The sequence below is a fragment of the Ambystoma mexicanum genome, chromosome 7p, assembly GCF_040938575.1.
Source record: "Ambystoma mexicanum isolate Mex_15411 chromosome 7p, UKY_AmexF1_1, whole genome shotgun sequence".
In the NCBI taxonomy this organism is placed as follows: Eukaryota; Metazoa; Chordata; class Amphibia; order Caudata; family Ambystomatidae; genus Ambystoma; species Ambystoma mexicanum.
The window spans coordinates 901,755,249-901,768,534 of record NC_090939.1 but is presented as its reverse complement, the minus strand read 5'-3'; the positions used below and the strand labels follow the sequence as shown (position 1 = coordinate 901,768,534).

Sequence of the window (13,286 nt, the reverse complement as noted above, 5' to 3'; positions counted from 1 at the left end):
ACCTTTGGTATACTTCTGTACTACACAGGTTGGTAGTGTGGCTGAGCATCCAGGCTTATCTCAAGAGTGCTCAATGTGAGCAGTAGGGTGGTTACACAGAGATTCACAGTGACAAGTATCCAATTAACTCTTGCACACAAGGTTTCTTGATTAAACAATTATTAATTTATTTAACAGTCAGTTTGAATAAGCCTTCTGCAGAAGGGGCAATATAATAGTAACACACAAATACACTCCAAAATACACACTCTTAGTTTCTCTAAATCAGCAAGTACCCATTTGGGATGGCACACAGACACTTCCTACAGAAATAGCTAGGACACTGTGGACATTGATATATCACTGGTACATTTAGAGCAATACTTTGGAGCATGTCAAAGAAAAGGGGTTATTAGAATAAAGCAAGAAATCACACAAATATTCTGAAGCAGGTAAGTACTTTTGAAACCCCCAATGCAAAGTGAGTTAACCCGTTCCTGGAGGAAAGGCAAAACACACAATCAGAGGGAAGAAGCATCATTCAGGGAGCCAGCCCAGGCTAAAGTCAATTGGGCAGAAGTCTAGGTGAGCTGAAGCACTTCCTGCAGGTAAGTAAAAGTCTTGCACACTGTTTTAGAAGTGTTTGTAGAAATAGTAGAAACAATGTAGGACCACAAGCTGTGAGGCTTGTGAGAAGAAGAAGATGCAAGGAACTCTACAGAAGCAACCAAGACAAGTCTCAACTGAGATCAAGTAAGGCTACAACAACAAGAGGTACGTTCTCTTAGATTGTACAGTATCTTTGGTTAGAGGAAATGGTTCCAGCTGTCTTCTGTTCCTGTGTGGCTCTGCAGATCCTTTTGTTCCTGTGCCCCAGTCATGGCGGCAAGAAGGAGGACTTCTGGGGACTACTGCAACACAATGGTACGGTTAGCAACAGAAAAGGACAAACTTCTATTCAGCAGCCCTTCTTGGTTTCAGCTCATCACGTCTCAGCAAATAGCACCACCGCGGTCTCACGGATACCACTCTGGACTTTCCTCGCATTTGGGGTCTAGCACTCTGTTGAGGTGGCTCAGTCCTGGTCAGTCTTGATTCAAGGGAGTATGAGGGATATTCCTTCAGCACAGGTCCGCCTTAAAAGTAATGCACTCCAATCTGGTGTTCCTCTCCCTGGCACTTAGGTTTCTGCAGCAGCAAGGAAGGCCAGCCAGCTCTGAGAGGATGTCCAGACGAGTACACTTTGGAGTTAATTGGTCCCACCAACTCAAGGGGAGAAGTTGTCCTTGCAGGGCTTCTCTAGTCGAAATGAATTCGGAGCTTCAGCACAGCAGCAGGGCTTCACCGGGCAAACCAACGGTCCAGGAGTTCCAGCAGGCGTCTCTTCCAAGTTCTTCTCTGGATTCCTTCGTCCAGTGGTCAACTTTGCCTTGCAAGCCAAAAAGCCTTGCCTGTTATGCATGTTTCTCCCATTCCTTCCAGCCTAGCTATCAATAGCACGGCAGGGTGGCTGTCCTTGCCAGACAAGCAGCCGGCCACTCACCATTTAGATACAATTCTGTAACCAAGGGGATTAAGAACAGAGAGTTTTGGGCACTTCCCTCACTGCCTTCCCCCTGCCAGACATACTGGAGTCAGAGGCGGCATTCACTTGTGAATCCCGCCCAAGACAAAATGAACAAAGGGACCAAACCTGGTTTGGCACGCAGAGTAGATCTCAAGAAGGACCTTTCCTGCAAGAAATGGCAAAAAAGAATACCGGGCCATTTTGACAAAAATGGCACCCAACGGTGCTTTACTGCAGCTGCGAACGCAGCCCGCAGTAAAAATACACCACAGTAGTTAAAAGTAAACCACTGCCACCAGCAATTAATTGTAGAAAGGGTTACATGAAAATGTTACATGAGAAACTAGACAAGGGGATACTAAGTAAGCCCTCCAGCACCTTATTGTGAGATAGTGTGTGCTAGGTCTAGAAAAGTTACAAATGTAAGTCAAGTCAATTTCACTTCACTGCTCTTGGAAACAGTAGTTTATCCAAGAGAAGGTATTTAAACCTTTGGGAAATATGGAAGACTTCCCTGTGTCACTCCACTGAAGGTGCTGTGTGCCACAATGTAAAGATGATGTCTATGGAGTTTGTCAGACTCCATAACCACAATGAAACACAGAGTTCAACTCACATAGAAAATACATGAGAGAGTGGAAAAAATGCCTCTCTCCAGGTAAGAAATGAAAAAGTCCTAGAGTCCAGCAAAAGTGCTGGGGGTCTCTAAGGTACAGAGGAATTAGCACATTTCTGAGAATTCTCCCTAACACCTACATCCAAGTGCAACTCTTGCTATGAGTCTGACCTCGCCGCCCTGAAATGCAAGTGCAGGATGGCTGAGAGGAAGTGGGGGGCTTTGGCACATCATCTGAGAATCTGGCCTACTGCCTGCTACAAATGCAATACAGACTCTCTTTTCTGTGCAAGAAGAGAATCCACATTAAAGCCCATGGTCTCTGCTGCCTCTTACAACACGGCTGAACTCTTTAAAATCTTAAAGGAGCTGGCCAATCCTTCTGGAGTCTCTACCTCTCCTGATCCCTCACATGCCCTATGTACAGCTCTGCCTTCTCACTTCACCTCTAAATACCAAGACATCATGTCCTCGCTCTCCTCTTCCTCTCCCTCTAGCTCTCCCGGCTCCCTGTGTCTGCTTCCACCTCTCATCCTCCTTTCTCCCCGTACTCTCTGACAACACTCAATGATGTTTCTAGACAAGTCTGATCTGTGAAATTGTCATCCAAACAGGTGCTCCGCTGCTCCTCCAGAACCATCAAGGACCACATTGACACCCTCATTCTAGCCTTGGCCGATTTCTGCAATCACTCTTTCGCCACTTGATCCTCCCTCTCTCTCCTCAAGCCCTCCCTTGTGCATCCCCTCCTTAAAAATCCTTCCTCCAACCCTAACTGTCCGGCAAACTATCTCCGGATTTCTATCACTCCTTTCCTGGGAAAACTCCTTGAAAAGCTGGCCATCTCCCAGCTTACTCTCCACACTGAATCTGTTGGTTGTCTCCATGACCATCAGTCTGGCTTCAGAGCAGCTAGAAGTATGGAAACCACTCCCTTGAATATCTGTGAAGATCTGCTCTCTAATCTTGAGTCCAGCCTTCCTTCTATCTTCATCCTCCTTGACCTTTCCTCTGCTTTTGACACGGTCAATCACGCCATCCTGATCAATCGACTCCATGTGATTCTGGGCATCACGGACTAAGCCCATGAGTGGTTGACCTCCTTCCTCCTGGACTGACCCTCCGAGGCTCAACTTCGGTCCTTCCTCTCCACAACCTCTCTCTCTCCACATGTGGTTTTCCCCAGGGCTCTATCCTCTCACCCTGGCACTTCAATGTCTAGCTGGCCCCTTTGGCCCACCTGATCTCTTCCTTCTCCTCTAATTTTCAGTGTTATGTGGATGACATTCAGCTCTCTTTCAGGCTTCCCTGAGCCTCCTCCCTTCTCTCGCTCATTGATGACTGTCTATCCACGATTCAGGATTGGTGTGGCTTCAATGATCTCAGCTTTAATTCCAGTAAGATGGAGATAATTCTCATTGGGACCTCTGTTCTCGCTTTCACTCTCTCACTCTGGCCACCTTCCTTGGGCCCTCTTCCTTCGCGCTCCTGTGAGGCAAAAAACCTTAGTGTCATCTTCAACTCCACTCTCTCCTTCTCTCCTCACATCACTGACCTTGCCAATAAAGCCCACTACCAGCTGCACCTCCCCAGAGGTATTCCTCCTTTTCTTACTTTCCCCCAGAAGCTTACTTTCTGGGGAGCCCTGGTTCTCTCTATTCTGAACTACTGCAACAGCCTCTTTCTCAATCTGCCTTTCTCTAATCTCCACGCTCTGCAACTAATCCAGAACAGGACTGCAAGACTTATCCTTGGCCTCAAGCCCACGGACCATATATCTCTAGCCCCAAATCTCTCCACTCGCTCGCGGTGGCTGCACGATCAAGTTCAGGACTCTCTGCATCGTCTCCCTCTCTCTCTGGCGCTGGGGCCCGCACTATATCCAATTCTTCCAAAATACCTTCCTTCTCTAGCCTTTCGCTCAGCCACCTCCAACTCTCTGAGGGTCAGACACTTCTCCAGGCAGAGAGTGAGGGGTAGATCTCTCTCCTCTGCCGGTGCCTCACTCTGGAACGGCCTCCCTGCCCCTCTGAAACTTGAGCCGGAACACCTGAAGTTCCTGAAGCTGCTCAAGACCTTCCTTTTCTCCTCTGCTTTCTCTCTCTCTCTCTCCCCTGCCTACCTACCTGCCTGCTGCACCGACTGGTTGCTTGGCTAGCCCATTGTCTCGCTGGGTACCAGGCTCCTCTATGACCAGTCTCCCCTGCACTGCCTCTGGGCCTCCCCCGCACTTAGGGGCTGTAAGTGTAACCTCCACAGCCCCCTGACTCCATGCACTTACCCAGGCTGCACTCACTCGGAGCATTGCTGCTCTGATTGTACTTCCCCTCTCTCCCTTACCCATGCACTTTTGCACTGTCGTATTTCCACTATCTGAATGACACAAGTCCTAGTGAGTTCATGGTCTTCTCATCCCTCTGCCCCCCCCTTTTCTTGTCGCACCCAGAAACACTTGTGTAGAGGCGCATTATAAATGACTTACCATAGATCATATCATATCATATGTACACATGGTCACACTCTTTAGATGTTTTTCTGGGCTTTACTAACTTCTCTAATGCTTTTGACCGAGTAAACCAGGATAGACAGGAGTGTGTGTTGGCCCCCTGTCTTTTTAACATATATATCTGACATAGATGATTATGCTTTAGGGTCCTTGTGCTTGGGTGACACTAAAATAAAATGGTTAGCACACGCTAATGATATTTTAATTCTAGATCCCACCCAAATTGGCTTGCAGAAGATGCTTTTAGCTCTGCATACGTATGCAGTAGCTGATGACCTTAAAATCATTACATCAAAAACAGCAATTATGAGATTCTTTCCCAAACAAGAAGATGAGGGGATTTTAAATGGGCATTGGACAACGTGCCTATTCTGATCACTGAGCACTTCGTGTACTTTGGTACTCTGACCCGCAGTAGATGAAGTAGTGTAGATATTACAATTTCAATTCATTCAAAAGTGTATTGCTTTATACCGAATATGAAAAAAATTAACAATAAGTATTGGAGGTTCTCCTTGCTCCCTGAAATCAAGTATTACACGATGAAAGTGGTTCCAAAGTTGATCAATAGTCTTGAGACAATGCTATATTTTAGTCAGGAATCCAGGAATCATTTGAAGCCAAATTGTAGAATCTTTAAGTATGAAGGCCTTGATAAGCTTGGTGACTCCTGAAGGAAACCGCAGTTCTTCATCTTAGTCCAGAGTAGTTCCCGATCGATGCTGTCAAAAGCGCACAAGAAGTCAATGACCGCTAAATTCACCTTTCTCCTAGTTCTTATTGCCTCCATTTTTATAAGGTTTATTAGTAGGAGATTCAGGCCACAACCAGCTCCCTTCACAAATCCAGCTTGTCTCGGATACACGCGATCGCTTTCCACGATCCATTTCAATAGTTTATGTTACAGCAACTTTGTGTAAACCTTTCCCAAAACATCCAGGAGGGCTAATGGGCAATAGTCCTTTGGATTCGATCGATTCCTTTTCTTAAATATGGGGAAAGTAATGGCACTTTTCTAGGATTTTGGGGTTGCGCAATTGATGGCAATTCTGCTAAAAAACTCATTGCATATGTCGGCCCATTTCTCTGGGTTTTTCTTTAGGGTATAGTTGGTTAGTCCATCAGGACCAGGGGCCGTGAGGTGGTAGCCTTTTTAATTATATTCAGAATATCCTCTCTGTCAACTTTAGGTTCCAATGCTCAAGTTTTGGCAAGAAGGTTCTTTCCATTTTCCCTTTTTGCTATAGAGTTCGGTATAATGCATTGTCCATACTGCTTCAGTTACCATGTTTGTCATCAGTGCCGATTGTGATTTTAATTGGCTACTGATGGGTGAAATCCAAAATATTCGCAGCAACTCTGAATATACTTGCTCCTGCTGCGGCTTTGTAATATTGATTCCCAGAATGAGACATTGAAAGATTTGTTGGTGGGCTTTGCAAGGCTTTCCAAGGCTCGGAACCGTTATATGGGAAAATACCTATGCTGTGATTATACCCTGGAGTCTGATCTGTTTTGGAATGATGTATTACTCACGTAAAATGGTTCCTTCAAGCAGTACTGAGGTTTGTTAAATATTTAGGTTTTGTTGAATGTTAGGTTGAAATTTGTAATGAAACGCTAGCTATGTATTTATATGAGGACAAATAAAATATATGTTTTTATAGAAATGTCTGTTGTTACGCTTTGTATCAAATTTTGTAACATGTTTTTAACCGTAATGAATTCTGTATTATGCCGTGGTTCTTTTCTCTTGGTATGCACTTTGTGAAAGGTTTATTTTAAACCGAAGCACAAAAATAATAAAGTAGCCTCAGTCACAGTTGGTAAGTCTACTTGTTAAAGGATTGTACCCACTCACATGATTCCCCTGGATATGTCTGAAGGATAAGAGGCGGAGGTAGATTCATAGTGCACAGATCGAAATACTTGTTACTCGTTGAATGCATTGTCTTCACTGCCTCTCACAGTGAGTTGGCGCCATTTCCAATGCTGTTGTTCAGCCAACCTCCTCAAGTGTCAATTGCTGCCCAAATGGGTAGAATGAAGAAGACTTCAACCATCACCGACTTCTCAATCCATGACCCCTTCATGTTTCTCAGTCTCTCGCTCTGTTAGCTTCTCTGTATCAGAAATGAGTGTTGCCAAATATAAAACTCTGTCTTTTTCTCCTGCCTTAGTTCATAAAAGGCCATGTGCAACTCATGTTCGACGAACTAAGGGATCCAATGCTGCTCGAATTTGAAAAGAAAATTGCCCGACCTGAGTTGCGTCATTGTGAGAAAGTAAGTCCTTTATCTATGATTCAATAGTAAGTATTGTACTTTTACAACCTACAACCACTCTTTGTCCTCCCCCAAGAAGGCACAGATAAGGGGGCCCATTTTGGCACTATCCAAGTTGGTTAAGAGGAGAGGGGCTCCAATATCCAACAAAGTGTATATGGTCCAAAGTCTTAGGGATGAGTAAGAGAGTGTGGTGCTGTATCTCTATTCACCCAATTAGGGCACAACTAGGACACCCCTTAATGATATATAGCTACATCTGCAAAGTGGCAATACATTTAGAAAATATACCTTAAAAGAAATGACAAAAATGAAACATGCCATCAATAAATATACACACATAGAAGCCCTTGCAACCTACATTATGTGGGTAAAGGCAAAACAAGGTTTCTAACCATATACCATCTTAATTGTACAACTCAAGCCTTCACTTCTCCAAATGCCAGTGCATTTCTGACCCTCAGATCTAATTGTACCTCAACATAGAAGATAGACCAACGCATGACACAGTTGAGTGTATGCTGAACAAATAGTTAAATATGTTGAAGAAATGTGTGTCGCAGCTGCCATCTGTAACAAAGCAGAAAAAGCACAACAAATGAACAAAGGGAGACAAAATAATGAAAAATTGAAAAAGGTAGTGTTACCCAAATGTCTCGGGGGGGGGGGGGAGGGGGGAAATGTATGGTAGATTTGATTGAATTTTGGCTGTACGAAAATTTCTTACAGCCGACAAATTCGATCAGATTCAACAATCTAAGTACGGTACCATTGTAGTGTACAAGGGCATTAGGGGTGTCCCCTACAGCCTTATGCGCTACAATGGTACCGGGGGTTGCTGGGGTATTACCCGCTTCAGGTACAATAAAGTTGTAAAAAAAATGTTTTAAAAGAGAACCCTGCAGTGCCGGTTCCCAACCACGTAATTGAAGGGAACCGGCATTGCAGCGAGATGGGGGAGTCCTCGGGACACAACGAGGTATGCTGCCAACAGGTAAGTAAGGTGGTGGGTGCGGGGTGGGGTAGGGGATTGCACCAGTGGAATGCACCTGAAATCATGCATGAAATCAGGCATTATCAAATTCGAAATTTTGCAATGCTGTGAAATCAGGTAGCTCCACCAAACTAAATGTATGCCAACTTTTTGTTGGCATACATTTAGTTTGTTGCTCAGTTATGAGAAATTATGGCCTTATAAAACAAAATAGTCTTACTTCCATTTTGTTTTAATGTTAATGTTAACGGTATTTATATAGCACACCGTCAACAACGGAGTTGGTCTCAAGGCGCTCTCCTGGATCCGTAAACAAAAAGGTGGTGGGGTGGGGGGTTAGTGGATGAAGAGGGCGTAGGAAAGTGAGAGGTGGTTTACTGTTGGCAGGTTCAGTTTGGTTTCCACCGTGCGCTGAGCTTGGGTGTGCATATCGGATCGAAGCAGGTCCTCGCGTGCTGTTGTTGCGATCTATGTGTTGATTGTTGTTTGTTGCGGTGTGGTGAAGTCCGTGTGGTTTGCTGTGAGAGAGGTGGTTGTGTGGGTTTTTGTGTGAATTAAGTATATAGAAATTTGAGGTTTGGTCAGTGGGTTGTATGTCTCATAATCCCTGTAGTTTAGTTTATGTATCAGGTTGTCATACTGGGTTTGTATATTCTTTCTCTTGGTTAACTGATTGTCTAGTTTCTGTGGTGATATGGTGGCTGGTTCCAGCAGATTAAATTGGCTTAGTACCCCAGGTTCGGTGAGCATTATCCCTAGTTCGATAGTGGTGTTATATTATCATTAACCAGTTCCTGTCTATTTACTGTCGGTGGTCCATTGGGTGGTATAATCTTCTCTTCCCTTTCCTGACAGTCTAGTGTCGTTTTGCTTCCAAGGCGAACACGTTGCCGCTGAGCTATCCTCCCAAGACTTCTCTTCTAAGTAGTTTAAGGAGCAGTCTGGCGCGTGCATTTTGTATGCGTTGGAGTGTATTTAGGAGTTGTTCAGGCAAGCCTAGATATAGTCTGTTGGCATAGTCTAGTCTGGACATGATGAGGGCGATGACAGCAGTTGTTTTGTTGGTGAATGAGAGGAATGGTAGGATCCCTTTCACCGATCGCAGGAGAAAGAAATATTTCTTTGTTAGGGCGTTTACTTGTGGCTCTAGAGTGAGTTTGTTGTCCATCAGGACTCCCAAGTTTTTTTACAGTTGAGGATGGGGTTGGGGTTTTGCCAAGTTCAGTTGGCCATGGGTTGTACAGTGTGTGTTCTCTGTTTTTTGTGATGATCATTATTTCTGTCTTGCTTGGGTTGAGTTTAAGGTAGTTTTAAGTTCATCCAGTTGTATATTTCACAAAGGCAGTTCTCTAGTGTTTCGTTGTCTTCTTGTGAGTCTTGTATTTTGTAGATTATTTGTGTGTCATCAGCCTAGTTGCAACATGTGAGGCCATTTCTTTCGATGATTTTAATTAGCTGTGACAGGTAGATGTTGAATAGTAGTGGCGAGAAGGATGATTCTCCAGCATGGGGTCTGGCATGGATTCACATGCTCATGAATATTCCCCGTCGTCAGGCTGGGAATCCTCGGTAAAGAAAAAACCAGTATCAGTTTCGTTTCTGATCTGTCTTTCGTAGTAATAACCAATCACTGGTCTCTGCGTCATACTGACCACAGCCAATGACTGCCCTCTACCTAAGCACCGCCTCTGGCAGCCATCTTCAGATTTTTACCGCACGTTCATGTGTTGGGATCCTCGTGCTATTGCTCTCGAGCGTTAGTGCTATTTTTTCGCGCTTTTTCACAAAAACTTCGATTCTTTCGGTCAAAAGAGCCTCAAGCTCCACCGATCCTACATCCGATCAACGGGGACCCGTGTCGGATTCATCTGTGCCCCTCAAGGGTGAAGATTTCGTCGAGCTACACTTCGGAGGACGCCCGGTCTCGGAGATGGCCCAGGAGAAGGGAAGCTCGACGCCCGGAAAGCTGTTCAGGGCCTGCCCTGGATGCCAGCTGCAGAACGTCTTCAAGGAGGACGAACACTCTTTCTGCCTTTACTGCCTTCATGGGGACAAGACGCACGTGGAGAAGGACTGTGCGTTTTGCGGCAACATGTCGGAACGGACCATGAAGGACCGCCATCAACGTCTCGCCAGCTGGCTGGAGGGTAAGAGCCCGTCTGGCGAGAAGAAGAAGAAATCTGAGCGGTCTTCTAAGACCTTTGAGGGCGCCCCGGCGACGGGGGCCCAACATAAGGCCAAGCACCGCGAGTCCGCTGGCACCGGGAGCGCCGAACGGTCGGGCTCTACGGGCGCCAGGCAGGGCGCACCCTCCCCGGCACCATCAACCACGAGCCAACGCTCTGGGTCGGGTAAGAGGAAGGCCGAGCACCCGGCGAAGCTCCTGGAGAGACCCCGGTCGAGCTCTAAGGCAGAGGAGGAGCGTGGCAGTGCCCCCTCCCTCAAGGATAAGGCGGTGAGCGCACCTAAGGTGGTGAAGGCCTTGATCCATTCGACCAAGCCCTCTATCGAAACGGTCGCGGCGGCCCTGGCCCAGCCTGTGGAGGCTGCACCAGTGGTGGCGGCCTAGGGGCCCAGAATCTCCCTGCCTCCTCGGAGGGAGTCTTCTTTCGTGCCCATCGATAGGACCCCCGTGAAACCCTCCGTGGGGAAGAAGGGGGGGCAGGGCGTCGTCGTAGATTCGGCCTCAACCTCAGAAGAGGAACTGATCGAGGTCTTAAGCCACGGCCTAGGCGTGGAACAAGACCAGCCCGTCGGAATGGGCCCCGACGCAGGTGACGACGACGACATCGTCGAGGATACCGACGGGGCCCCTGCTCGCCCGTCGGATTCCCCTCTGCCAGCGCCGCAAGACAACTCAGCGGCCATTTTGTTGGCTATACAGTCCTTATGCTCCGAGATAAGGACGAGACTACCGTTACCGACGGAGGAACCTCTCCCGTCGGGGGATCCAGAACCGGGACCTTCTGGTGTTCCCCCTACCAAGAAAAGAAGGATTCATCCACCGCCTCCTTTTCAACCGTCGCGCCCCGTCCAGCCCTCCTCCCCGTCCACCCGAGGGGATGATACGGGGACTGACACGGCAGCGACGGGTACGGACGACGAGGCATACGACGAGGATTTTCCGTCGTCGCCTCCCACCAGGGCTTCTCCGCCCGACGAGATTGGATCGTTCCACTCAATGATCGCCAGGGCATCCGAGCTTTTCCAACTCTGCCCTGAGGAGAAGAAAAAGGAAGGCTTCCTTTACCAACGGCGCGAGACCAAGAGGAAGACGGTCCTCGCAGTGCCTCTGTTGGACGACATTTGGGATGAGGGCCTTTCCCTCCTCAAGAACCCTTCCACGACGCCAGCGAAAAGAGACCGGTACGAGAAAAAGTACCGGGTCCCGGACTCGGCCCCCCTATGCCTCCGGGCGCAGCCTACCCCGGACTCCGTCGTCTCCGCGGCAGCCAGGAAGAAAGCGGGGGGGGGTGCGGCCTCCACGTCGACTTCCCCGCCGGACGGCGAGGGAAAGAAATTGGATGCCATGGGACGCAGAGTCATCTCGTCGGCGGCGACGACGATTAAAGCGGCCAACGCCTTGGCTATCGTGGCCCGCTACGACAGGGAACTCTGGTACAAGATAGCTCCCCTGCTGGATTTTCTGCCGGACGACAAGAGGGCGGAGGCCCTTGAGATCCTGCAGGAAGGTGAGGTGGCCTCGGACCACGCCATCACCGTGGCGACGGACATCGCCGACACTGGGTTCCGCCAGATGGGCAACGGCGTTTGCCTTCGACGTCGCGGATGGCTCAAGGCTACGGACTTTCGGCAGGACGTCCAGACCAGGGTCCTGGACATGCCCTTCGACGGGAACAACCTGTTTGGGAAGACAGTGGACGATTCCCTTCAGGCCATCAAGGCGGATACTGAGACGGCCCGGGCCCTTGGAGTACTGCAGCAACGGCGGACGCCCTTTCGGAGCGGCGGAGGCAAGGGCGCCTCCAAAGGTTCCGGCGGCGGTTTCGCTTCCTACCGTCAAGCGGCCCGCTCGTCGTCGCAAGAGGCCTACAGAGGACGAGGCAAGTCTGGCGGACCCCGCCGTCGTCGCCAAGGAGGCCAAGGCGGCAAGGCCGCGTCCAAGCAGGATTGAACCGGCCGTGGGGTCGGGCCCCCACCGAAGCACCCCGGTGGGAGGCCGGCTGGCGGGCTTCGTCAGCGTGTGGGAGTCCATCTCCACCGACCGTTGGGTGCTGGACGCCCTGGCCCGGGGCCACGCGCTCGAGTTTCAAAGAAGGTGCCCGCGCGTCCCCCCCGTGGCCAGGAAAGAACTTCACGTCCCTCAACTTCTCCTGGAGGTAAAGGCGATGCTCAGAAAGGGCGCCATCGAACTCGTCCCAAAGAGGCTTCGGGGCTCCGGAGTCTACTCGCGTTACTTCCTCGTGAAGAAGAAGACGGGAGGATGGCGCCCCATCCTGGACCTGCGACGCCTGAACAAGTTCATCAAGGCGCAGAAGTTCCGGATGGTCACCCTCCAGCACGTCCTGGGTCAGCTGGAGGAAGGAGACTTCCTATCGTCGTTGGATTTGGAGGATGCCTACTTCCACATTCCCATCCTAAAGGGGCACCGAAAATTCCTCAGATTCGTGGTCCAAGGGCGTCATTACCAGTTCAAAGCCCTTCCCTTCGGACTGCGGTCGGCACCCAGGGTTTTCACCAAGTGCCTCGCACCGGTGGCGGCGCAGCTGCGCCGCGAGGGGATTCACGTCTACCCCTACCTGGACGACTGGCTCATCCGCGCCAAGACGAGGGAGCTCGCCGTGGTCCACACGGCAAGGACCGTCCAACTCCTCACGGACCTGGGATTCTCCGTGAACTACGCCAAATCCCACCTGGTGCCCGCGCAAGTCGCACTGTTTCTGGGAGCGAGGCTCGACACAGTGTCCCTTCTGGCCTCCCCGTCGGAGGAGAGGACCAGGACCATCCTGGGCAAGGTGCAACGGATGTTGGTGGCCGACGCGGCCAAGGTGAGGTCCATCAAGTCCCTCCTCGGGATGATGTCTTCCTGCATCTACCTCATTCCCATGTGCAGGCTCCGGATGCGCCCGTTGCAAGAGTTCCTGGATGCGCGCTGGATCCAGACGACGGGCAGCTTCGAGGAAAGGATCAAGCTCGACGAGAGTTTCCGACGAGCGATACGGTGGTGGGGCACCCGCGCGCATCTGACGGCGGGCATGGACTTCCAGACCCCAGCCCACCAGGTGACTGTGACCACGGATGCCTCCCTAGAAGGGTGGGGAGTGCACACCGAAAATCTGCACGCAAGGGGACTCTGGCTCCCGACGGAGAAGTCCCTG

General features: G+C 49.4%; 1 protein-coding gene across 1 annotated transcript in view; it reads left to right on the top strand.

Annotated features, from left to right (window-relative positions):
• The window catches only part of LOC138526013 (uncharacterized), an 805,753-nt gene that overhangs the window by 354,737 nt on the left and 437,730 nt on the right, over window positions 1-13,286 (top strand). Inside the window, exon 15 of the mRNA XM_069636306.1 lies at window positions 6,849-6,953. Within this exon, the coding sequence (XP_069492407.1) occupies window positions 6,849-6,953 (105 nt within the window). The remainder of the gene's footprint in view (window positions 1-6,848; window positions 6,954-13,286) is intronic.